Source organism: Anas acuta, chromosome 1 (assembly GCF_963932015.1).
Source record: "Anas acuta chromosome 1, bAnaAcu1.1, whole genome shotgun sequence".
Classification (NCBI taxonomy): Eukaryota; Metazoa; Chordata; class Aves; order Anseriformes; family Anatidae; genus Anas; species Anas acuta.
In genome coordinates, this window is record NC_088979.1 from 139,180,420 (window position 1) to 139,206,596 (window position 26,177).

General features: G+C 40.6%; 1 protein-coding gene across 3 annotated transcripts in view; it reads right to left on the reverse strand.

The window, feature by feature from the left end:
• PTPRO (protein tyrosine phosphatase receptor type O) overlaps window positions 1-26,177 on the reverse strand; it is a 202,860-nt gene that overhangs the window by 148,017 nt on the left and 28,666 nt on the right. For 2 of the 3 annotated variants that reach the window (XM_068659884.1, XM_068659875.1), the window contains exon 1: window positions 7,552-8,067. The exons of the other annotated variant lie outside the window; for it this stretch is intronic. In XM_068659884.1, the coding sequence (XP_068515985.1) occupies window positions 7,552-7,752 (201 nt within the window). In that variant the 5' untranslated portion in view covers window positions 7,753-8,067. Of the gene's footprint in view, window positions 1-7,551; window positions 8,068-26,177 lie in introns of those variants that run through there. 3 annotated transcript variants of the gene reach the window in all.

The window sequence follows — 26,177 nt, forward strand, 5'->3', positions numbered from 1 at the left end:
TGATGTAAATGTCCAGAAGCTCTGATGAGCAACATCCTGTAGAAATCAATAGAAACAAAAGCAGCAAAAAAACAAAACAAAACAAACAAACAAAAAAAAAACACCTCTACTCAGCTCCTGGGGGAAGCAATTGTGACTTACTTCTATTTGGAAGGTATACTGCCCCTTGGAGAATACCAGCAACTGGCATATGTGATAATCACTTCTTGCTTAATCTAGAGCATCCTTATTTTGATGTGTCTATCTTTCAGACTTCAGGCAGAGCCTGCAGATATTTTGCATATAGAACAAAGCTAGGCACAGGAGTACTAAGCAAATAATAAATAAATTAATTTCATTGCTGTTGGAAAATGTTCATTTTTCTTAAATCTGACTTTCAGTACTTTGGGAAAACACTAATTAGCGTTCTTTCTTTTTTCTGGTCTTTTTTCCCCCCTCTACCAAAGCTCTCTACTGTTCCTCACCACATTTTAATATATATATATATATATATATATTTGTTACATTGTTTTTTCTTACTTGAATTTAAAGTTTCTTTGCTGTTTGCAAATGGAATGGGAACTAGACCCTTTCTTCTTGTCTGACAGGTTAATGAAAAGACTTTACATATTAAAATGGCTTCTATGTGAAGAAAGAGTAAATGACCCTGAATAGCTTGAGTGTGGATAACACACGTGCCAAACAGCAAATTACACAAAGGTAACAAGACAACTGGGATGGTTTGTTGTCTGCTCTGGGGACTCCTCTCAGCCTCAAAGAGGAGCTCTTTGGTTGATTTTAGGATGAGTCTAGCTTAAAAGGAAATGATTAAAAAGCTCTTAACATTGAAAGAGTTTCTAATCTAGTTGATGACTTGGTGAACAGAACCTACCTCTCTTTTCCCAAAGACCCTTTTCCTATGCAATAGATAGTTGGAAGTCACCATAACTATACATGGGACATGCAGGTTTATAACACACAAAGCAGCCATGGTTTGTTCAAGTGCTGCTGACACAACTACAAGACCCATGCCTCTACCTCCTAAAGAGCACTGAGGCCCAATCACATCAAAATCATAACTGTTACATTGACAGGCAAAATTATCTGTTTATCCCAAAGTACTTAAAAAGGAATTTAGGTGTTTGGTGGTTGTTTTTTGTTTGCTTTGTTTTGATTTTTCTTGGTTGGTTGATTTATTTTGTTGTTTGTTTTCCTCCAAGAGCCTCCTATCTGCCAAGAAGCTACATCACGTTAAATCTCTGACTGACTTAAAACAGCATAGAGTTGTTGACTTCTGCCTAAACTACTAGCAGAGAGTTGTTCACTTTTGTTACCTCCATTCAGCTGCTCTGAATTGCTCAATCCCCATGCTTAGACATCCCACTCACACTTTTCCACCCCAATATTATGTTTTCTTCTCAGTCACAGCTCCTAACCCACATTCTCTCCTTTTGTCCATGCCGTCATCTCAAGATCAGCATACTGAAAGCTGAGCTTATTACCCGCTAGCTCTCTTCCGTGTTACTATCAACTGTGTCACCAACTTGCCTACCACTGATGTTTACTGTAAAGTATTTCTTCTCCAAACACATGCATCTGACTGAACGGAATGCAAAGATAACCACAGCAATTTGAGCACAGCACATACTACATTTGCTGTGGTACAATGTGCTATCTTTACGGTGAGCCAGACATGATGCATATCATTTTATTTCTGGAACTCCTTCATTTAAAAAGCAACAGTAATTTCCTTGCATAAAAATGAAGGGGTTCCAGAAATGAAACACTGTGCATCACATTTGGCTTACTGTAAAGATAGCAGTCTTCTTCCTTATGAGTTGTTCCCTTCACTGGTTGTATTCATTCAAGATCACACAGTGCTTTGAAAAGCAAGGTAACCTTTCTGTTTCAGTTATCTCCCATTCTCTATTCATCTGTTATGCATTGCGCACGTGGCAGCTAGTACATGTTGCCACATTTCTTTCATAAAGATTCCTCGCTTTTCAGCTATACATTGATGGAAGCTTAATAGAAAAGTCATAATGGCTTTTGTGTGCAGAACATCAATAAACCATTCTCTTCACTTTTTCTGCCCTAAGTCAGAAAAACTTTTCTGCCCTAAGTGTTGTTTTCTGGAATTTAAGTGCCTCCAATGGAAATGGCAAAATGTCCAGCCAAGTGCTGACTCCAACAGTGACATTTCAAAGGTAGGTATGCAGCATCCAGTATTGCACCTACTTGCTCAAGATTAATACTTAGCTTCACTTGTGCTCCTAATTTTTTGTTGTGCAATGCCTAAGGTCTTCAGGAGCACAATGGCTGTGATCCAGTAAAAGGATGATAATGGTTTATCTCTAATGGCAGCAACTCACTAACTTTGGATGAGTCACAGATGAGACTGCAACCTAAATCTCCTCCAATATTCTTTCAGACAGAATCCCTCCATACTGGATATTTTCCCCTGAATTTTTTCCCTATCAGATAACTAACTCAGGCCTGGAAATAGAAGAATGGATGAGAATAGGCTGGCACAACAGCTCCTTTTTACCACTATACAAGTAATGAAATGGGCCAGCTTACCTTAATGAATGTCCATTTCTTTTCTCAGTCTTTGAATATTTATTGAACAGTTTGTCATCCTGGAACCACATAAACCTATGTAGTAAATTCTGTGTAAAGACTTTAATTTTAAGACATTTTTACATTTATCAAAGTGATTTTTTTTCTTTACTTTGCAGCCAGTTACATTTTACTGCAAGAAGAGAATATTTAAAATCTGGAGTCATGGAAGTACAGCCACTAATTTACTATAGGATGAGTGCTTATGATGATAAAGATATATACTTCTCCAGGGGAAAAGGCAAATAATTTTAAAGAATATGCAAAGTTAACTATGATCCTTTTAAATTGTTCAGCAAAAGTACTTATTTCCAAAGCTTTTTTTTTGTTTTTTTTTTTTTGTTTTTTTTTGACATTTATCATCCTGTCCCATATGGCCAAGTAATAAAAGCTCCCTTCTCCAGAACTGAAACCATCTAGTAAAATGAATAGCAAGATAGATTTAGACAAAACTTTGTTTGACACTCATTTAATGGTCTTTTCATGATCCACCTGGATTACACTATAACGTGACAGCAGAAAGCAGAGACTAATTTGGCTTCTGAAGTTCAGTCAGCATGTTGTCTGTGAGCCCCTTAATGAACAGCCATAGGATGGCAACAGGCAAGTCTTTATTCAGCATGGTCCCTGTCTTAACCCAAATGAGGAATCACCCTTACATGCAGCTCCCAAGTGAAGTGATGTTATTTAGAAATTGCCTTTTTGACCTCTTACAGTTTGAGTGTGGGGCTTTTACCTCCTTGCAGGCCTGAAAGATCTTTTCTTGATGGTACACTATCACTACAATGAAACCAGAAAGTTGCTGGAGTGTAATAGCAGATTATTCCACTGTCAGAGAGGGTTTTGCAAGTGCTTACTGCAGCTCTGTGAATATGAGTTGGCACCCAAGCATCCTCTTCATTAACTTTGCCCCTTAGAATCACCCTGGTCTATAAACAATTCATGAAAATAATGAAAGAAGGTAGAGATTGACTTGTAGAAGTTCTGAGCTAAGGATGACCATTCATTAAAAAAAAAAAAAAAAGAAAAAAAATAAGGAAAGAAAAAATAAAGTATGTTTATGAAGAGAACATGCTTTTCAAATGAACTATTGAGAAAGTTGCTTACTTTGACACTGCTAGGACGCAGTCATGAGGAAGAAACAGACTCGTTTTCTCAATAAGAGCTTTGGTCAGCATTGCTAAGAGAGGTAAGAAATTCCAGAGGGACTCCGTAACAGAATTCTCTAAATGTCCATTTCTTTTCTGTTCAGGAGAAAACAGCGGTGAATTGTGGGGGTTCTCAGATGTGAAATCAGCCTCTCTCTTAAGCAGTTTCTCCCAGAGAAAGAAGCAGTATCCTGGTGTTTGACCTTTGGTTCAGACTACTAACACTAGATGCAAACATTCTTGAAAATTACATGAATAAAACCACATTTACTTCATCAGTAAGGTTGTGTTGAATGAAGTTTCAGAGCACCTAGATCCCTATGAACATCTTCATCTATGTGAACCTGAATTTAGACTTCACAATACCAAGCTCCATGAACAGATGTAGTAGTGGACAAAAATCTACCCTGTTAGACAGAAAAACTGTCCTTGTTAGGAGAAAAAAGAAGGTTTTGTTGCATTATATACAGAGCCTAAAGAGCATATATAGAACCGTTATCCAAAGACCTCAGTCTCCTAGAAATAAAACATGGCTTCTCCCCCGCTGTATTTGTAGATAATCTTCCTGATGAGTATCACTCATCCTAGTTAGTGCATTCATGGACAATCTGTTTTTTAAAGATTTCCTAGTGAGAACATTGGTCAGATCCTCTTAGAAATATAACACATTGTAAACGATGTCCCAGCATCAGGTTTGGCATTTTTAAGATTTTGTCCTCTCCCTTAACTCTACCTTGTCCCCCAGACATAACACAGCAAGAAAACAAAATCACACAGGTGCAAGCTCCTAACAGCATGAGATATCTTACATATTGGTCACATAATCCAGGGCAGAACTCCATCTGGTTGAAGCTCTGTGTAGATGTGACTACAGGAAGCTTGCTGGATTGCAGTAAGAAAAGATAAAAACAAAAACAAAAAAAAAAAGAGAGAGAGAAAGAAAAAAAAAAAAAAAAGAAAAATAATCATCAGCGGGCCCAGGAAATAGAATCATATAATGGCTTGGGTTGGAAGAGACCTTAAAGATCATCTGGTTCTAACCCCCCTGTCATGGGCAGGGATGCCTCCTGCTAGATCAGGTTGGCCAAGGCCCCATCCAACCTGGCCTTGAATACCTCCAAGTATGGGGCATCCACAGCTTCTCTGGGCAACCTGTGCCAGTGCCTCACTACCCTTACAGCAAAGAATTTCTTCCTGAAGTCTAATCTAAATCTCTCTTCTTCTAGTTTAAAACCAGCCCCCTTGTCCTTTTTACTGTTATTTGTTTAGCTGAAGTACAGCTTTTCCTTTCAGATGTGATCAGCCATGCCTCTGCCACACCAAAATGAGGCAATTACAAAGCAAGCTGCTAAGGACTATTCCTTCCAGCCATCCAGAGACTGAAACACTGGAGAATACAGAACCATTTAAAAAGGGCAATAAATGAAGTCAGTAAGACTCCTACAGCAGAATGCTTGGAAGCTTTTTGCTGAAGCAAGATGTAATGCTGTTCCTCTCCCATGTACTGTAAATCCATATCAACAGCTGACCTCACAAACAGTGCCTTTCGCCTGCTCGTTTCTGAACTAGACTTTGCATAAGAAAGCCACTGAAAAAAAAAAGAATGATAAGGGTTCAAGATCATATTGCCGTTATTTACAGAAAAGATTATGGTACTGTCCTGTAGCACAGAATAACATTCGTGCCATGAAAAGAAGAAGTAAGTATTACTAGCCCATAGGCAACAATCAGGCACGTGAACTTGTAGTGGGCATCATCACTGTTTGATCTCACTTTGTCTATACCAGCAACTGCAGACAGTGTCAGGATTTGAAACAAGCCGGTGCTATTGCTTTACACCATGAACCACAACACGTGGAGGAAATAGAAAAATGTGCTTTAAGCAGTTTTATCACTATGCAAAGCTTGCTGGTGGTTTTAAAAATTGCCAGATGGGCATCAAGGCCACATCGAGCAGATACAGCTTAGCAAGTGACATTTGGGCTGCTAATGCTAAAAGAGCAAGCACACAACACTCAGTGTTGCCCCACTTCAGATTCATCAGCTCAATACAGCTGCTTTCTCAATTAAATTAAATTGATAGTTCACCTGGAAGTTAGTAACTCAGGGCTGGATAAATTTAGTATAGTTATGTTAACTTGATAAGTAAATACAGCAGAGAACTAGAGAAATAGCTTGTACTGAAATTATTTTCAATTATTTGTCACTGCAAAAAATAATATATGCAGGTTTGCAATCTAACCAAAATCATAAACTAGTCACACATGGCATTACTATGCACCTCCATCTTGAGGTATAGCTTCACCTTCTCTAACGCTACAAAATTCTGCCAATACTCATAATCATTTTTCTTCAGCTTTTGTTGCCCTTCCAGTCCCAGGTTGTCTTGAGCTACAGACTGGAGGATACATCTGGCTCATGGGGTCTGTTTTATCTGGTTCAGAAGTTATGGTTACTTTCCAACCAAATGAAAACCTAAGGCTTTGGCTGCCTTCAAACCTTTACCACTTTTCTTGAGATTTATTTTACAAAGATAGCGTTTTACAAATTTATACTACTTATTTCCTGTCTTGTTTTACCACAATAATTAAAACAGCTACTTAAAACTGTGTGTCCATTTCTGTATTAGGAATCAAACTAGAACAGAAATTAACAGTAGTTCCTTCAGCTGTATGATGGGCCACGCTGTCCCCAGACTTACTTTCTCACAATAAATAAATAAATAAGTAAATAAAAACCACTATGAAATTCCAGGGAACAAAATTTTGTTGGTATATTAACGTTTCATCTTGCATAAATTTATGTTTCAGCAGTTATGAAAATGAGACAGCTGACAGTTGACTACTATATGTGAACAGATGCTGTGAAAGCTTCCCTTTAAATAGTTCTGTCAATGCAACGTCAATTTTAGGAGTGACACCACTGCTGTTCTAGGACATGATCCTGCAAACTCTTATTCGCACAGGGAGCCCTGCTGATTTCCACAGAACACGCACACTTGTAAGAGACCAAAAAGTCAGGTCCTTAGCTGCAGAGCTTTCCTTAGCAGTGACTGACAAATATACAACAAAGTTTTTAGCAGAGCAGAATACCGTGGCTTGGGGCAATGCTGCTGACAATCAGTACTGGCCTGGGCGTTTTCTTTCAGAAGTTACACCAAGCATATTAAATATGATTAAGGAACCATTAAAAGATCGACCACGTAAAGATAATATTTAAAAAAAAAAAAAAATCACGAGAAACGAAGCTCGCCGTATTAAGCAGAACTTTGAAAAATTGACGCGCCCAGCAGATGGGCAGAGCCCGACCGCAGCACCCCGGAAAGCGGCGTTAAATCCTGCAACAGCCGAGCAAGCGGCCCCCCCGCCTTTGTCAGCGCCTTCCTCACGGTGTTTCTCCCGGGGGGGGGACGCCGCCGCCGCCCCTAGGAGCCCGAGGGGGGCGCCCGCCGCGCCGGGCTGGCTCCGTGGCGGCCCCGCGGTGCTGAAGGACAGCTCGGGGCGCACCGGGAAACTCGGGGGGCGGCGGCTTTCGGGGGTGGGGGGGCTCAGCTTCAGGCAGCCCGAGGGGTTGGGGGGTTCGCCCTCGGGGGCACGGCTGGGAGGGTTGTTCGTCCGTCGGGGCGCGCAGCGAGGGGCGGCACCGCCTGCGCTGCCCCTGCCCCCCCCAGCCCCCCTCGGGAGCACAAAGCGCGGACGATCGGGGCCGAGCCCCTGCCTCCGCGGAGCCGCCGAGCACACAAAGGCGGCCCGGGGGGGTGGTGGGGGGCGTGTGGGGGGCGCCCCCTCCCCTTCCCGGCACTTACCTTCAGCAGCACAAAGAGCCAGAGGAGGCAGGAGCGGGCCCCCGGCCCCCCCTGGGCTCCCCGCCGGCGGCGGCCGGGCATCGGGGGGCGGCCGGCCGGGGGGGGCTGCTGCTCCTCTGCCCCCCGCCCCCCCGCCTCTGTCCCTCGGCTGCCTCTGCCCGGCTCCGAGCCGTGCCCGGCAATGGCGAATTGCGGCAGCATCAGGCGGCCGGCGGCGGCGCCGACCTCCCCGCCGAGCGGCGCATCCTGCCGCCCCCCGCCCTTTTATTTGGGATTTGCGGCGGGGGGAGGAGGAGGAGGAGGAGGAGGAGAGGGAGGAGGAGGAAGAGGAGGCGGCGGTGCCGGCAGCGGGGGGGTGTCTCTCCTCCCTCACAGGAGTTTTGGCGATCTCGCCGCTGCACGGGAAGGGGTGGGGAGAGCCGCCTGCCCGGCCCGGCACCGCGGTCCCCACCCGATGAAAGGCGACCCCCTGGGGCTGGGAGCCCCCAGCCGCCGCCCTCGCTCCTCTCGCGCCTCCCTTGCCTTCCCCGCCCCCAGAGAAAGCGGGCAAAGCCGTACACGCACTCCCTGCCCAGCCTCTTCTTTCCGTCCCCCCCCCCCCCCCCCGCCAGCGGGGGACAGAAATGCCGGGGTACGGAGCCAGCCGCTCTTCCTGGGCACCCCCAGCCCTGCACGGGGGTCCCGGAGCTGCAGTCAGCACCCGGTTACCAGCGGCACACACAGGGGTTGGAAACAACGAGGTTCAAATCTGAGCCTGCAAGGGGTGTGGGGGGTAATGCCTCGTCCTATCCCATCAGGTGCTCAGGACCAGCGGTTACACGGGCACACAGAGAAAACTGAGACCACATCCCTCCATCCTCAGTTGCTCGTTCGGGGCTGTCTATAACCATGAGGATGGCCAATCTATTCCTCTTTGCAAGAATCTTGCTTAGTAAGACATCCCCAGAACAACAACAACAAAAAAAAAAAACATACTCCACCACTAATATCAGGCTGGTCTTTCTAGAATCAAAACCTTACATCAGCAGCTTTTTGTTACTGACTGCTCTCTCACTCCCACCAGTATACATCTTCGGTGCAGCTGTCTGAGCTATAACCAATACTGATCTGAGCACAATAGGACCATACATTCTATAAAGCTGCATCTGGGGCACTGTATTTCAAAGCAACTTCAGATCCAGGTGTAGATCCACGACCTGTAATATTGGGCCACCACTTATCCTTAACACATACACACACACACAAAAATAAAAAATAAAAAATAAAAAATAAAAAATGGCTGAAACAATTTCAAGTTTGCTTTCAAAATTTCTAAGCCATTAAGGCAAGATGTATGTTACTGTGTTAGTGCAGGAATGTCCTTTAAACTGAGCAACAACAAAGTTGTTTTCTAACATTGTTAATAAATCAGATGATAATGAATTAATGTTTCAGGAGACCTGTCTGGCTTACATGTGGCATATTTTTGATTTTCATGTAATTTAGATCTTCAGTCAACAGAAGCTGGATTTCAAAGTAGCCAAAGGCAGAGAGGGATGTGCTTATTTTCCACTGAAATGTGCCCTTAAGCAGTGATTTGCCACACTTGATGAGGATTAATCCAGAAAATTAAAGAGAAATTTAGGTCCTGGGTAGCTACTGGCACAAAGCCCAAAATCACAGCTCCAGAAGGAAAACGCTATTCATATCTTCATTTATAAGCTGGGGACAGAAAAAGACCTTCTCCATACTACCAGTGAAGGACATGGGCCTCTCATGGGTAGCTGTCACTCATTTTGTGTTTGGAGTATTATCTGAAATTGGTACGCAAAAGGTTAACCATTGATATTTTTTCCTTCAGTGCACAAAGGTTTAGGATGAAGAGTGAGGTTATCTGAAAGACAGGGGAGTGAATTTCTTTAGGAAATTAAGATTGCCATCAGCACTCAAGAGCTGTAGATTGAACTTTAGGCTAGGGACTTTTTGTTTACTAAGTAAAAGTTTTGACATTAAGATCGTACTTTATGCAATCTTCCTTCTCCAATATTCCATCCAATTATGATATTCAAGTGCTAAAATTATAATGGATTTTTTTTTCTTTTTAAGTATCTTAGTCTTCAGTCTTGTTTGAATACAGTATAGCATTGACTCTCAGAAAACACTATCTGAATCAGAGTTAAAAAGTGAATGATAACTGAAAGAAATAGTGTTTCTGGAAGGAAAACTTTGATAAAAGGCTGAGATACTAAGACAAGTTTTGCTGTGGCAGTAAAGAGAAATACAGCCAAGACAATGCAAGAATCGTATCCTTTTTTAAATTATGGGGGCCTGGGGTACCCAATCTTTAAAAAAAAAAAAAAAAAAAAAAGTGCTTTGGAAAATTTGGGTATTGGAACAGAATCCTTCAAAAAATAGTTAAGGTGTTTTCTGCTAAGTAAGGTCAGGATTGTGTTAGACATGGGCAGTAGGACTGTTCCTGCCAAGGGAAGCCTACAGCTAAGTAGGCAAAGGAGATATATGTGAGTGAAGCTAAAAAGCAGACCTTAGCTTGCTGGAGAAGCTGGTTCCAGGCTTTTTCAACAGATGAAACCTGGGAAGTTACACCAAGCAAGTCTTGTGAATGCAGGAAGGTAGGATCTGAAGGAGGAGCAAAAGAAGTTGTTCTTTTCTGAATATGAGGTGTGAAAAATAAACACATGGGAGGAAAAAAAAAAAAAAAAAAAAAAAAAAACAGCAAAAAGGAGGACAAGCTTATTTTTTTCTGGCATCTAAAGAAGAACAGCAAGCCTTATTAATAAAACAACAAAGCTATAAAAATGAGACTGAGATATCTTTCATTTACTCAAGGAATAAGAAATAGGGCAACACGTGAGTGTTTGTAAGCAGTCAGTAAATGAAAGACACTGATACAAGGTCATTCCAGAAGCTCCAGAAGACCTCCAAGGCCTTATCCACCAGTCAAACACACAACAACAAGCCAAAAGGCTTCCTAAGGCTCTACGAACCATTACATTGCCCCAGAGGGAAAAGAAGGAAGGATTCAGCAGCAACTGAATACTTTGCAAATTAATCTGGATTTTCTTTATTTGAATGAAAAACTTGCAAACAGTCAAAAGATAGCAGAGAAGTGTTCGAATGGGAAACCCATTTTGGAGGTAAACATGGTTTGTTTTTAAGCAAAATACGGTGTTTTGGGCTATTTGGCCTAAAACGATTTTTTCCCCCAGAACTTATCATAGGTCACATGTAGCATTATAACAAGAATATGGCAAAAAGCAGGCCAGAGCATGCTGCATTATGAGCATTTCTTCTTCTTCTATTTTCCCTCTGTGGATGTTATAAGCATATACTTGGAAGTCTTCCTAATTTTTCAGGGACTATGATGTATGCTGCGGTGGCATTAGAGCAGGTTTAAGGGACTTTGTTTCGCTCTAAATCCACCTGGCAGAATTACGGTGAAACAGAATTTGGAGCACAGGGACCTAGCAGTAAGGTGCATAACAAAGTGTTATGAGGCAGCTGAAATTCCCAGAGTCCTGTCTGTGCTCACTAGATTTACTGTAAAATCTGAGGATGAATTATTTTGTGATGTGCAGTATGCAGGAACATGATAAAGATATTTCAAGGTATTACAGGATGCAGATCGCTAGAAGACAAAAATCGTTAAAATAAAATCCTCCTGCATTTTAAGAGCACCACCTACAAGCAGGACTCCACATCACAGATACTTTGTCAAGAGCTTCTCAAGGAGCTTTCATGACCACTTGAAGGTTGTGCTAGTGACAATGCTAGAGCCCTACCTTCAAATTAAAGACCCAGTGAATTAAAACATCTGTAGTTGCTCATACTCGCTGACTTAATGAATATAACAGCCTAACTGAATCAGCATTATAAATCACCCTAGCTTATTAGAGAAACATAAAATTAAGCTATTTCCTTTGTTCATGCATTTATAAGAAGTGTTCCTACTTGTAACTTACATGGACTTACTGTCAAGTTTACAGTAAATTCTCCCCTTACCTCTGAAAACCCCAAAGTAAAACTCAGATCTACCAAGTTTGGTTGGCTGAGGGGGAAAAGCTGTGAATTGTGATTTTTTCTTAGCTCCAGTATAAGCCATGATTTATATGAAGCTTTACAGGCCTCAGCAAGTCTAGATAAACATGGCATGAAATGAGGTTTATAAAAAAAAAAAAATAGAGTAGAAGTCATCCTAGAAGTTTTGAAGCAAAGCTCTTTTTCAGTGGCAAGTGTTTTTATGAGACAAAAAAGTGTGGATCCTTCTTAAAAATAGATTTTCACCGAAAGTCCTTGCATTTCAGTGACAACAATGGATAAAATGATAAACAAGTGCAAGGGTGGCTGGAATAGTGTTCATATGTTGCCACTTAGACATTGAAGTGCAAATTTATCTTAGCTTTCTTTTTGAAAAGTACAGGCCCTATGACTTTTGAAAGTATGTCCCACAGTCCCCCTAACAAACAAGTTGACAGCTTTTTAAGATTTGTCTTTTCATAACAAGAATGATTGACACACTTCAAACCTACAACCTGAACAGCTTCCAAATGCTTATTAGTCTTTCAACACAGAGCAGTGAACTGTACCACAAAAGGTCATTAAAAAAAATCAAAAGTCTCTTTGGCACTGAATCTCTTCCTTCATAAATAAGTTTATAAAATGTTTTTTCTGATACTTCCTTCATTTAACACTGTGCAATATTCACAGAAACAATGTATGGAATTAACTGCTTTTGCAGAAGGTTAGTAGACGCAAAAGTCAGTAAGACTGTTTGAACATTTAAATTGATGCTACAGAATGCCTGAGAAATTTCTGCGAGCTGAGTTTTAGATTAAGAAAAAAAAAACATTCATATGTATTTATATTTTTTTTGTGATCTATTTAATATTTGATCAACCCTGCCTGTTATCAGTAAATGGCTTTTTCTTATAGTTCTTCAAGTCTCAATAGATATAGTTAATTAAAAAAACAATTCTACTGTTTCCAATCGTGCTTATTTTGTATTACTGCCTGTATATTTCCTTCCAGATATAGCTGAATTCTCCATGATCTGAGCAGGTCAAGGGCACATTCACACTAGAGAAAGAGGGAGCTTGGGAATTTCTGGCTGTCATTAACAACCTTATGAGAAAACTGAAAAACAAAAACAATAGTCAAGTGATCTTTTCTGCTTAAGATGAATTAATCTTACTGAGGATTACCCCAAGAAATCCACCTCTGCTTTAATATTGCAGAACCATCTAGGTTCTTTATCTCCCCCCAGAAAAACTGGAAGGAAAAATGTCCAAAAGAAAGACTGGATCCTGACTCGTTCCAGTCAGCCACAGACTTTAGTACCTTTCTCCTCTAAAACATACTGACTGCCTCTGACACTCAGAGGCTCTATTGATTCACAGAAATCTGAGTCATACTTACAGGAAACATCTCTCCCCAGAAATTTACAATAGGAGCTGCAATTTTGCACAGATAACATCCTACTTTTTCTTTCCTGGCATCTATGCTAAAATATTTTCCTTGTCTTCATGGGGTTACCATATCTCGATATAAATGTGTACGCCTTAAATCAGTGCTTTTTCTCTCCCATTTCCCAAGCAACCTCAACAAGCAGCCTTGTCTCATTGGCGATATTTCTTTCCTACACAAAGATAACAACATTAGCTCCTGCGTACTACCTTCCAACCACAGGTATCAAAGCATTTTGCTGTGAAATAAGAATAGCTGCTCCCCTCACCTTGCAGATGAGGGAAGCATATAGCTCATACAGCTTAGAATCAGAAGGCTATGATCAGAAGCATCTCAAAGATCTACCTCAACACCAAAGAAAAAAGAAAGATCTTGTGAGGTCTGCAGTCATATTTGTTATGTCTATTCAGCAGGATTCACCTGCACATTAAATCCAAATTAAGACACAAGAACTGTTTCATTTACTGTGCTGCAGTGCCCTGTTTGACCCGCTACCAGTCTGTGGTCCTGCAGCATCACCCGCACTGCTGCCTTACTCCCGGGGTCCTTGTACATGGGGTAAGCATCGCTGGCCCAGCAAGACACTAGCACTGACCACATTGCCAGCATGCTCTTCATCACCACTTTGCAGTGAGACACCCTGCAGAAAAACAGGTCTCTCAGCACCTTCCCTACGCTGCATGAAAATCCCAGCCAATCAATCAGGCAACAACACGCGACTAAAGCAATCGGTCACACACTTTGATTAATCATGCCAATTACTGGGTACTCAGAGTAAACAATTTCAAATGCAGCCCACTGTGGAAAATGGGCCTGCAGCTATGTAGGGATGGGTCAAGTTGCTTTAAATCATATATTTATTCATAAAAATCCCATTCCATTCACAAATAATTCACTTCCTAGGGGGTGAATTTCATTCAAAGAAGAGAAAAAAGAGTTTTGGCAAATATGTTATTCGCACAGTCAGGTATTTTAACTTCAGCTGCAGAAATCACTGAGGAAAGCAGGTTATAGCAGGATGCAGGAGAGTTTTACATATTATCTGGGAATAGGAGGAAAATCTGTAGATTTACCAGGTAATACAAAATGCTTTCTATTTAAATTCACTCTTTAAAATTTTAAGACCTCAGGGGGTCAGAAAATATAAAACACAAATGATATAATAGATGATTCTTTTTTCCGTTTTTGCATTTTCTATACATTATGTGTGGGCTTGTTCCAGAGTATTTGGAAAAATGTCCGACGTTGGGAAGGAAACAAAATCGGTTTTGATTATGTAAACATTAAAACAATCTCCACAGAATTTCCTCTCCATTTTCATGCCCACTACACACCTACTTAGAAGGTCTTAAGAAGTCTGCTTTCCTTTCTCTTGATCATCTCTCAGAAAACATATGCAGTCATCCAGTTTACATAAATTAGCACATTAATATGCCAGATACATCAATTATGAACTTAACACACACTCAAACTAATGGGAGTTGCATTATTGACTTCAGCAGACATAGGATGCCTCATTTACTTTCTTTTTTGGAAGGTAATTTAATAGAGATGGATATGATGAGTCAGCAAACTTTTTTCTCCTAGCTTGACTTTCACTTCTAGGAATCCTCCTACACACCTCATACATCACATTCCCATGCCAGCCCTTTTGCCTCAGACTGCAGCCTATGGCCTGCTGTCCCTACCTTGACATGTTTGGCAGTCCCTTAAATCAGAAGGGAGCTAGCAGACCTGAGCGAGTCAGTCAGGTCACTCTGCAGAGTAAATTAGGAGCAGCAGAGCCCTTGGTTGCTGCCTTCAGCTGAAAACAGTACCAACTCTCCCTGACAGTGCAGCTGAAATCACCAAGGGGGCGGGCATGAGTCCCCTGAGCATATTTGTGACATTGTCACCACTTGGGCCAGCAGTGCCTGCCTGTATGGGCGTTCAGTCTCCACTCAGCCCTGCCAGACAGATGCCAGGCAGCTTTGCTTACACAACACCAAGGGGATGACACCGCAGGTGACAGCTGTGCCTAGACCATTAGTTGTTTCAATATGGCCAAAACCATATGGTTTGGAAAAACATTTGCAAACAACCTTTTTGACTAATGGTGGAGGAGGGCAGAGGCTGAGAGCTCATGGCAGCGACACTGACCTGGCTGAAGAGAAACCAAGGGCGGAGCCAACAGAACCTAACAAAATGTCCCCAGCCACCACCCATGTGGTCTTTACAAGGTAGCGTTAACCATACCAAAATGTGGAGAAAGTTTGTGCTTCAGAGGTTGTCAGTCTCCAGTGGAGTTGGCAGAAAAAAAAAATACCCAGCACTCCCAGTGCTCTGCAGAAGAGTTCCTGCATTAGCTTAGCCAAGGTTATCAAATCCATGACAAATATGGGGTTCACTTTCTTATGCTTCCAGGCGACCCACAAATCTCAAAGTGCCAAATGAGCTAAATTGCTATGAAATTAGAGTCATATAAAACTACATGCAACAAGAAAACCCAGAACAATCTTCATTTCCATGGCATTTTTAGCATAATTAAAAATATTCATAGAGCTGTACAAAGCATGAAATTACCTTGGCATTTCCATATCATAGAGTAGAACCTTGGCGTCAGCTCCGGGTGAAAATCTGGGGCCCCGGGAGGCTGCACATGACACATCAAACAGGCATCTACAGAGCTGCTCAAGTACACGCTGAATGCTTTGTAAAACCAGAGGCAGCTACAAAGTGGCTGGAGTGGTCCGATGCTTTTGGACAAGACAGCTCTGACATTTTCTGTCAGCTTAGGAAATCTACACAAAGCAGGAGGTAGATCAATAGCGTAGAAAATATCAAAATGACATTATGGGGACTTTGACAGAAGTAATGTGTTTACAAGCATAATAGTTTAAGCTGCAGTAATTAAATGTGGAGCTTTACGCAGAATGTGCATGGAAACAGCCCCTCTGAAGTAGGTTGCCAGCAGACATGACCCAAATACATACATGGGGCTAGAAAACACTGATAAAGGCATTTTCATATATTGATTCTCAGAACCTAAGTGTAACCAGAAGCAACAAATAAAAGTAGCTTATAAAGGGTGAGACTGATGAGTTCTGATAAACCTCGCATCTTCTATTCAGCAAATGAAGTGAAAACATGGAATTCCCCATATAAAGTGATGTGAGAAGGGCTTTCTGACAACAGTCTACTCTGTTAGAACATCACATTTCTCTAACAAATGTATCCCCTAGTCATTGAAATCATTTATAGAAGAAAATACCATTTATTCAGTGACTAAAAAAACAAGTCCATGAAATTCACGAAAATAATTTGTGCATGTGCTAAGAATACGTCAGCTGAGGTTCACATCTGTTTCTAACCCATCTTGTCTGGGGCAGGCCACCTCAAAGTCTCATTAGCTGTTGCTCCAGGAATTTCATTCAGGCCTGCTTCTAACTTGGGTAGCTTGTTGACCTTGGACATCTTGGAGTTAAGAGGACTCCGTGATTTCATTGGAATCAGAAAGTGGCTAGTAGAAAGGTAAAGAAACATGCTGGTGTTCAGACAAAAAGTTTAAGTAAGCCTTGTTGCAAATATTTAACCATGAAAGTCCTTTTGAAAGGATGCACATTAAGAAACCCTCAGTCTCTGTCCCATCACTGAGTGAAACAAGTGATGTTCTAATACCAAGGTGGATTTGAATGCATTGCCATCAAAGTAGTTAGATTTGACAGAGATAAGAAATGGGATCCTGTTATATATGGCAACACACTTTATGACAAAAATCTCTGTGTGCCAGAAAAAAAAAAAAACAACAAATATAATGAAGTCAACTGGAACTCCTGTGGAAAAGAAAATAAAACTAAGATGATAGACAATGCTCACATGAAAACAAGAACACAGATTTTCAGGATAATTTGCAAGGTATTCTAAGACTCAGAGACTTATCAGTGAGATTTCTGACTACCATCCTCATGAGATTTATCTATCCAACCTGAATCAACGTATCTCATCATTTTAAGGTGCAATATTGATTCAAGTAGTCAGCAGGACAGAAATTGGAAAGGACGAGTTTGTTACTGCACTGGCAAAAAAATCCTCGTTGCAACAATGTGAAAAAATGCTGTACTCTGTAGCTGCAAAGGCTTAACTTGCAGCTTGAAAATTCCTGTTTGCTTCTCAAAGTGTCCCAAGCAGAGTGGACATTGAAGAAACTCAAGATAGTTGTATTCTTATCACTAGATAGGAGTTAAAGGTAGAAATTATTTTTTTGGAAAAGGAGATTGGACAGCAGTGTACAAGGAAATGAATAGAAAAAATGACTGCTAAGGTCATTAACCATGCAGAATACATGTAGGTGTACATTTATGTTGATGCTTAATATCAGAGTCTTTGACACCCCTCAAAAAAACAAACAAACAACAACAAAAAAAAAAACAACAAAACAAAAAAAAAATACAGTTAAGAGTCTGCTGGAAAGCCTGAAGAGAAAGCAGAACCCCAGACCAGCAGCAATACATTCAGTCCTCCAAATTTCAGATGAGACAGTGGCATTGCAATAGCCTGATATGGTACCAGACAGTACAGAAGCATAGCAGTTTGAATTCTTGATATCAGCCATAATGAGCTGATGAAGTACTTTCTTTTATCTCCCCTCCCCATATACAGCAATATAGGAATCCAAAATACACCTCTTAGAAAATGAAAAACAGAGTCTTGCAAAAGAGAGTAACCATCTTTCTCTTTTGTGGTTACCAGTGCGATACCTGGTTACCTGGGCATGGCCGCACAAATATCCGCCTTCTGTGGATAAAAATCCGCCTTCTGTGGATTTGGTACTTTCAACACATTTGCACTTATATTTTGGCCTTCTTTCCCCCTTTCTTTAAGTAAGCTGAGCTACTTAATCACTTCATTCTGCAGCTCCACTGAGTACCACTTATTAGTGCCTATTAATGTCAAAACATCCTGCAACTATTTTTTTTTTTCAGGCATTTTTCCTGCACTTGTGAAGCTAAATAAAATCATCAGCTGTTTACAACATTAGTAACCAGCTATTCGTAGTGCTTTACATGCAAGTCTGTAAACTATTATAACACTCATATTTAGTATGAGCTCTCCAATAAACCTGAAGTATTTGAATGTTAACATCAGTGCAATCAAATTATTTTAATTGTCAGAAAAAAATGCATAAAATTAAAGCAATATCAGATTACACTTTGTTTTCATACACTTTGCCAAGAAATATTTTGACTTTCATTTGAGTATTGCAAAGAGCTCCACAATATTAATTAAGAGTTACGATCTCTCTCCATAACAGGAAAATATTACTATCTCCATTAAACAGATAGGTAAGCCGAAGTCAAACTGTGTTTAATGACTTGCCTGACTCAATGACAAATCCAGGAAGAGAGCCAAGAAGTTCACTTTCCCAGTTCCTTCTGCTTTATCACTGAAAAACAGTCTCTGACTTCGGGGAAACATTGCTCTGGTTAAGCATGCATGAGCCATCTCAGTGTGTGGTTTTGGTTAGGAACATAAGCAAAATTCTCTGCATTTCCCTTTTGGTCATATATGAGGAAAAGCTCCATCAAGGCATGTTCCAATTAATACAGGAAGACGGTCAATAAAATATGTTGACATCAAAGCTCACATTTGCTGATAGTGTATACCATCTCATTAAATGGAAAGAATTAATTATAACAGTTTATCAATGTCAAGTTCTGAAATAGAAGCTCCCAAAGCAACAAATGCATCATTGCACCTTGTTTGATCTAATTCTCCTTTGCTGACAAAGTCAAATATGAATGTGCCAATGTTTATGAACTATAAAGCTTTTCTAAATCCATGCATTATTGTTTGACTGTATTTTGCTAAAGTAAAAATCAATACAAGTGCAGCACATTAAATTAAACTAGCTATAAGCTATATAGTACGTATGTAATACTCAGGACATCAGTGGTAGCCTTCTGAATAAATTAGTGTCTCACAGCAGAATTAATTAAATTGGTATCAGAGATAACTCTATTGCTTAATATTCTGCAGTGAGTAAGGAAAACCCTTCAATGAATTTAAGATCCCCTCAGGAATATGAATATCACTGGAAACTAGCAGCAGCTAAAGTACATCTGTGCAAACTCAGTAAGATTTAAGATTATCACTGAGTTGGTGGGACATCTATTAATTCCTGTTGCTCAGGTTAGTCTACAGTTTGGGAGGGACATTCAGAGATGTGCCTCTGAAAAAAGAGGAATGGGACAAGGACATATGCTAGATTATTTGAAACAAATGGAAAAATAATATACACAAGTGTATGGATGCACTACCCATTCACCAAGAACTATGAAAACTGACAACAGTTGCACAAACTTTCACACAGCTGTATCTGTAGTGTCCCCCAGGACCTTTGTTATGAGCAAAAATGACACTGAAAATTGAGCATAGTCTTCCATATAGAATTACAGTATGGCTGAGGTTGGAAGGGACCTCTGGGTCTATCTGGTCCAACCCTTGCTCAAGCAGGGACACACAGAGCAGGGTGCCCAGGAACATGTCCAGGCAGCTTTTGTAGATCTCCAAGGAAGAGATCTCCCCACAGCCTTTCTGGGCTACCTGTGCCAGTGCTCCATCATGCATACAGTAAAGAAGTGCTTCCACATCACTGAAAAGAGGTCTGAAGTAATCTAATAATTTTTTACCTTGTTTATTAGAATAAAGGAGTGGAGGAATATGGTTGAAATGAATTAAAACAAACAAACAAAACAAAATAAAAAAAAACAGCACCACACTCCTGAACTGAAGCCTGGTTGGACTGCTACAAAGAAAATTACCAAGCTGTAATTTATTTTTACTTCCTTTATAGACAGAAGCACTGCAGCAGCTTCACAGCAGCGTTTGTTAATGCTACATCCTGTCCTCTCCTCTTTACCCATATTACTCCACATCTATACTGCAGTGGACAAAATGCAGAAGCAGCCACTATAGTAAGGGTAGACATGCTCAGCATCTTCACTCTTCATTAGTCTCCCATAGGATTCCATTTTATACCTAACAAACCACTTGTTTCTCCCACAGTCCTAACCAGTATGTACCAAGTACATTTACTTGACAGAAAAGGTTGGGGAAGGGCTGGCACGTGTACATAGTTTGATGGCTCCACTTCAAGATTAAACCAAAGAGAAAATAACAGGAAGAGAGACCAGATACAAGCAAAAGGAAAGGCTATCTTTGATTTTGCATTTCCACAACTGTATGTCACTACATGTCCACCACTGTAAATTACATTATAATGACATTTCCTAAATATAATTTTTTTCATAAACCTGGAGTTCCAGTTCCTTTACACTCATGATCAAGGAGCTGGTGTACAACTGACAATTTACAGGGCATATCATCAAACCATAATCCTGGGGATGAGACAAAATCCAACTCATTAAATTTATTTTGTACTTTGACATTTAAATATGGAATAATTCTATAAGGGAACTGGAAGCTGAGGAAATCTTGAGATAGCTGCCTGAGCTACAAGACTCTCACAAGTTTGAAACTATTTGGGTCCAGGGATTTAGCTGTGTCTGTCTCTGGTCTTCATCAAACAATGATAGCTGGAGAAATGAGGTTGGCATATGTTCCTTCACAGGTATTTGTATAAACAAAACTTCAAGCAGGTGCAAGTGCCAGAGCAATGAGAGTTTAAGACAGTGTCTGTGTGGAAATTATTTAGATTATTACTTTACTTGTTTAACATCTTCCTGCATTCTTTTTTATTCATAACAACCTCACTGCAATTTATTATCATTTTTGTATTACAGAGCAGTTGCATTAACATGATAGTAGTAGGCAAGTATGCAATTCTGCCAGTTGTTCAGCTTCAAACCCACTGTTCTGATCCTCTAATTACATTGAATAGGACACAAAAAATGAGATCCCCTAAACTATAAACTTCAGAAAAAGAACATGAAGACATCAGAGAGCAGCAGTGCTGATTTCCTTCCACCCCAGTTAAAGAAATTCTTTTTCTTTCTATTGTAGTTTAATCCCTCCACCCCATCTCTACCTCCAAGCACTGCAATTCTCTGCTCCAGCATCTCAGCAAGTTCCTCCTATACCTCTTGTCTCTGCCACACGGAATTATGCAGAGTACAGACAGAACAGTACTGCGGAAGGTAACCCTTCATCATTAATCCACTGATGGGGTTCAATAGTATCTTGAGCGGACTTGAAAAAAGTTTTCTGAAACATTGCCACTCTGTGGCATTTGGAAGTATAACATGCATACCTTTCTATAGCTGTAAAATCTGCTTTTAACTTTTATGACACATGACATTACCAAGAGAAAGATTTCTGGTAAAGAAATAGGCCTAACAAAGAAAGTAATAATAAATAAATAAAGAAACACCACCAACAAAATCACAATAATCTTCATATGCTTCAACAAAAAAGACCAGTTTATATGAAGTTTTAAATTGAAACATTACACAAATGTGTGCATCAAATACGACATTATCAGAAGCTATTAATTATCATATGTAGACAGCTCAGCAAGTATAAGTCTCAGAGATGAGAAGGTCATTTTGTGCTGTTGATTGCTAAAATATTATTCTTCACACAGCTACTTCTATAGTATAAACAAAATTAAGCCAAGTAAATAAGTTTATGAGCACCTCAGTTGGCAGCAGAGGGTCACCATACATCTCCCTGCAGAACATCAGACACACTCATACCTTTTCTTTTTTAATTTACCAGAGGCTCATGGTTTTCAGTAAGTTGCCATAAAGGGGCTTAACTGGAATGCCTCCGTGCTGTTTGTGGAGTTCCTGTCCCACACCAGAGCCCAGCCCAGCACCTTTAACCCAGAGGCTGTGATCCATCTTCTGCTAACCTCCAAGGACAAGTCTCACCACCGAGGAAAGGTTACTGCAATGTCTTGTCTCACCAGGAGACACAAACAGAGAAAGCACCCTGAAAATTTTCTCTACACCTTTCCCTCACGGAAATACTGATGAAGATTTCAGTAAGAAAACTTATATTGCATAGTAACATTTTACCAGCTCCACCTACGAGTGCCATTAGTATAAGGAGAAAAAATAAATAAACAGTAGGCTGTGATACCAATTTCCAAGGAACCCACAGGTTTTGGAATTGAAATCACTTTAGAAGCCAGTAACATCTTAAAACTGGAAGAAGAGAAGGTTGGTTTGTTGTGTTCAACCCCCCACCCACTCCCTTTTCTTTTTAAATCTTAGATAATAGTCATGACTCAAATCAAGTTGCTCCTGATTTAAACCTGAGGTCATGGTTAGTCTCAGTTAGAGAAGCTGACCACTCATTAAGTATTTTTCATTGCAATAGAATTCTTATAAGTACACACAGATAAATCACTATTTAGCTTTTATAAGGAACAAGTAAATCCCATTTTAAAATACTCCCCCCTTCTACCCCAAGGTCTAATAATTGCAGCACTTTTGTGGTACATAAATGGATGCTTTTTCTTCTCAGATTACTTGCACAACTGAACAGAACCACTTATCTTCATAAATCTGACCAAGGATAAAAATGTAATTTCTCATAGCAAACATGGTAAATCCTAGCACGTATGAAAAATATAAGTATACTCCATGTTGGGGAAGATTCCGTAATATTCATGTGTTTAAGATTGCAAATGTGTCATTTATTCAGAGATCTGTTTTGCTGATTTCACAAGAGTAAGAAAAGGTATATTATCTTCCAAGGTACTCGAAAAAAATGCTTCTCTCTACAGAGATGTAAATCCCAACTCCACATACAGCATGCAAACAATGCATTTCACGCTCTCTGACATGACTGATACCAAAATGAACAGGAAAAGCTGTAGCAGAGTGACAATAATTCAGTTAACATTAAGAAGGTAGAAATAGTTGGAAATAAACCTACTACAGAGCCTGAAAACAGCTTGCTATTCTAAAGACAAGTAAAGACAGTAAAACTTGCAGATTTCTTTGTTGTTTTCATGTTATTCATTTTGGCAAAGTACATAAAACCAGTCACATGCTTTAAACAAAAAAGCAGGTGGGGGGCATTAGTCTAAACACAAATTAGTCATCAAGATATTATCTTTCTGTTACATAGGAAATCTAAGAGCTGCATTTTCCTTTCTGGGCAGAACACATTTCTCTGGAAAACAGTTGAAAATTTTAAACAAGCCTAATATTTGACCTTCTTGAATCTAAGCAGATGAGAAACTTAGGCCTCACTGAGATGGCTGCATGTTGGAGCACACAGTAAGACTGGATTATCAACCCTGCTATCTAACAGATACTCATTATTAAAAAAAAAAAAAAAAACCTGCAAAAGGCAACGAGCTCAGTACCAGTCTGAGATCCCTGTGATATCGCAAATATCAGGTCAGGTCCTTTCCTCACAAGATATATTGCTTAGTGTAAGTACTATTAAAAAAAACAAAAAAGCTATATCCACCACAATTCCCGGTTTGAGTCACTTGATCACATGGAAGTTATAAAACATTTATAAATCTACATAGCCCATAAGTCCTGGACTTCCTTCTTAATAACAGTTAAGCCAGTTGATAGTATGCATTTCCCTAGAAAAAATATACGAAGCACAGCATCACTAACCTGAGTCAGACTCACTAGGATGAGTCTGTGGGGTGGAGCAAGGCCATCTCTTCTTGCAGCCTAGCCAAGGTCTCTGGGACCCCAGAAAGGCAGCAGTCCTAATGGATGGGACCTCACCTTCTTGTTTTTCTCCCCCCACAGCAGGTGGCATTCCACTCAATGCTCTGCAATAAACACTTCAACATAACCAGGCCCCTCAAAGGGGCATTGCTTTCTGCTGCTAGCCTACTCCCAGAAAAAACATAGGAAGAGAGTAGCCAGCTCTCTGAGCAGTGTTGTAGCTAAAATGGCACTGAGCTACACATGAGTGGGAGCAGATGAAGTACCAGCTTCTGCTGGCACAGAGCTGCTCAGCTGCACCCTCATACAGCAGAGGGAAATCTTTCCCCCAACACTTCTGAGGGGCTGATAAATTAGCTGCAATTATTAAAGGTGGTAGGGAGCTGAATGGTTACCTGGGGGGTAGAGGCAAAGTAGAAATGCTGTCCTGTCAGGCTATGTAGCTAAAGACTACCTATAGAGAAACAGCATTAAGTTGGTATACACAGTCTTAGCTTCAGCAATTCCTGATTTCTGTCTTCATCATCACTCAGTCTAAATATTATCTTAATGTAATATTTTCGATGGGTAGAGGAAATAAACTGTGGTTATGAAAAGGGACCTCATGGGATTTTAAGCAGTGAGGGTGATGAGATACTCTCCATACCCTTTCCAGCAAAAAATAATGCTTTTCTGTGCTTCAGAAAGTATTGGCAGCTGAACATTAAGCAGCTTAGAGGAAACCCAAAGAAAGTGAAACAATTTGGTGCCCATAATCAGTAATAAATGTAGGAAGCCTGAGGTAAGTTGCTTTTGCAAATACTCCAGTGGATCACTGCTGTGATAGGGGCTGCCACTGCCACCACCCAAGCCAGCAGCATTTATGCTTTTTTATTTGTCCCCTGCCACCTCTTTTTTGGAGCATCTGTAGCCCATTCCACTTCAGTGTGGCTCCAACCACTCTGGGCATTGACTGTCTTTGTGCAACGTGTTTGCTCAGCACTTGGTGTCATGGGGATGGGACTTGGGGCATGCAGGAGCCTCAGTGCAGCAAGGACCACATGCATCACCCAGGCAGCTGTCCCAGGAATAGCCCTTGAGGACAGAGGCACAGTTCAAGCAGCTCTTTGCTACCAAACACCACAAAGCACAACCACTCAGACCTTCGTCCATGGAAGAGTAGCATCCAGAAAACCCCATAACACTGAGAAAAGGGTTTTGTTGTGATCTGGTGTCCCAGTGCAGTTACAATCGAGAAAATAAATACAAAAGACTTGCAGAAGGGCTGGGTTATCCAAGTATCCCATTAAATCCCTGCTCTGGATTTACTGGCCACCTTCGAGTAAGTAACTTGCAAGTGTGCTGATATTTCTATAGCTTGGCCAGGATAAAAAATATGATGATAAAAAGTCTCCTGAAGTAGGTGCTCTAGAAAAAGTGAAAAAACACCATGAATGCAATCCAGTCATGCACTGGCAGCTATCCACACTTTACTTCCTTTTCTTTTTTTTTTTTTTTTTTTTTTAAACAAATAAACTTCTTTTGGATGAGACATAAAACCAAGTTCCTAATCACTCACATGGTTATGGATGATCTTTTGGCTTCCCATATAAAATCAGGGGTGCTAAATGTACCATCATAGTCAAACTCTAGTCTTTATTGTTATGATCTGACTCTGATAGCTCTTTCCTGCATCAGTTGAATGAGACATTTCCTTAAGTCCCCTCCCGTAACAGATTAGCTGTCATTGCTGTGAGTGACCAATTCTCTTTGTTACTTTTAACTGTAATTGGCTGATTGCAGAAGTGGAAAGGAGACAGAAGGCATTTAAAGAGACATGATAAAAAATGTGCTACCAAAGGAGTGATCTGGATCTTTTCACAGAAACTGGTCTTAAGCATTTTCAAAATGAGGGGTGAGGAAGGCACATGTGCTTTGAGGGAAGTGATCACCTTTTCTGTTCACCATCCAGCACTTTTTCTTGAGAATAATATGGCTTTCCACACTTGAAACAAATAGGCTGATGAGAGACAGGTATGAGGAGAGTAAACCAGAGATTCCTGTTATTTGGTAACACAAACCTCAGACAAAATCTCTAAAGAATGGAGAGCTGAAAGAGGGGCTTACACTGGGAGCAGGCAGATCCTGCTCCGGGGGGCTGCTGATCCCACAGAAATGTATGACAGTTGGCAAAAATTATGCCAGATAATGATAGAGCATCTGACCTCTACTGTCCAAGCCAAGTGGTTTCTGCTGTAATGTAATTTTCTGTATGAAATAAACAATCAATTCATTAATATACATATAGATATTATATTCCGCATTGTTAATATATCAGCTCATGTGTGACCTAAATTCTGTGTTTTGGAGCCTAATCACCCTCTCTGGGAGATGCTCCAGGAACGTGGGACTGGACACTCACATCCCACCATGGTACAGAGATGCCCCTTGGGCATGGCCTGGCTCTGTTCCCAGCGAGGCTGGCATTCCTCCCCTGGTGACAACAGGATGCTTCTCTATAAAAACACCTGGCTCCAAAGCACA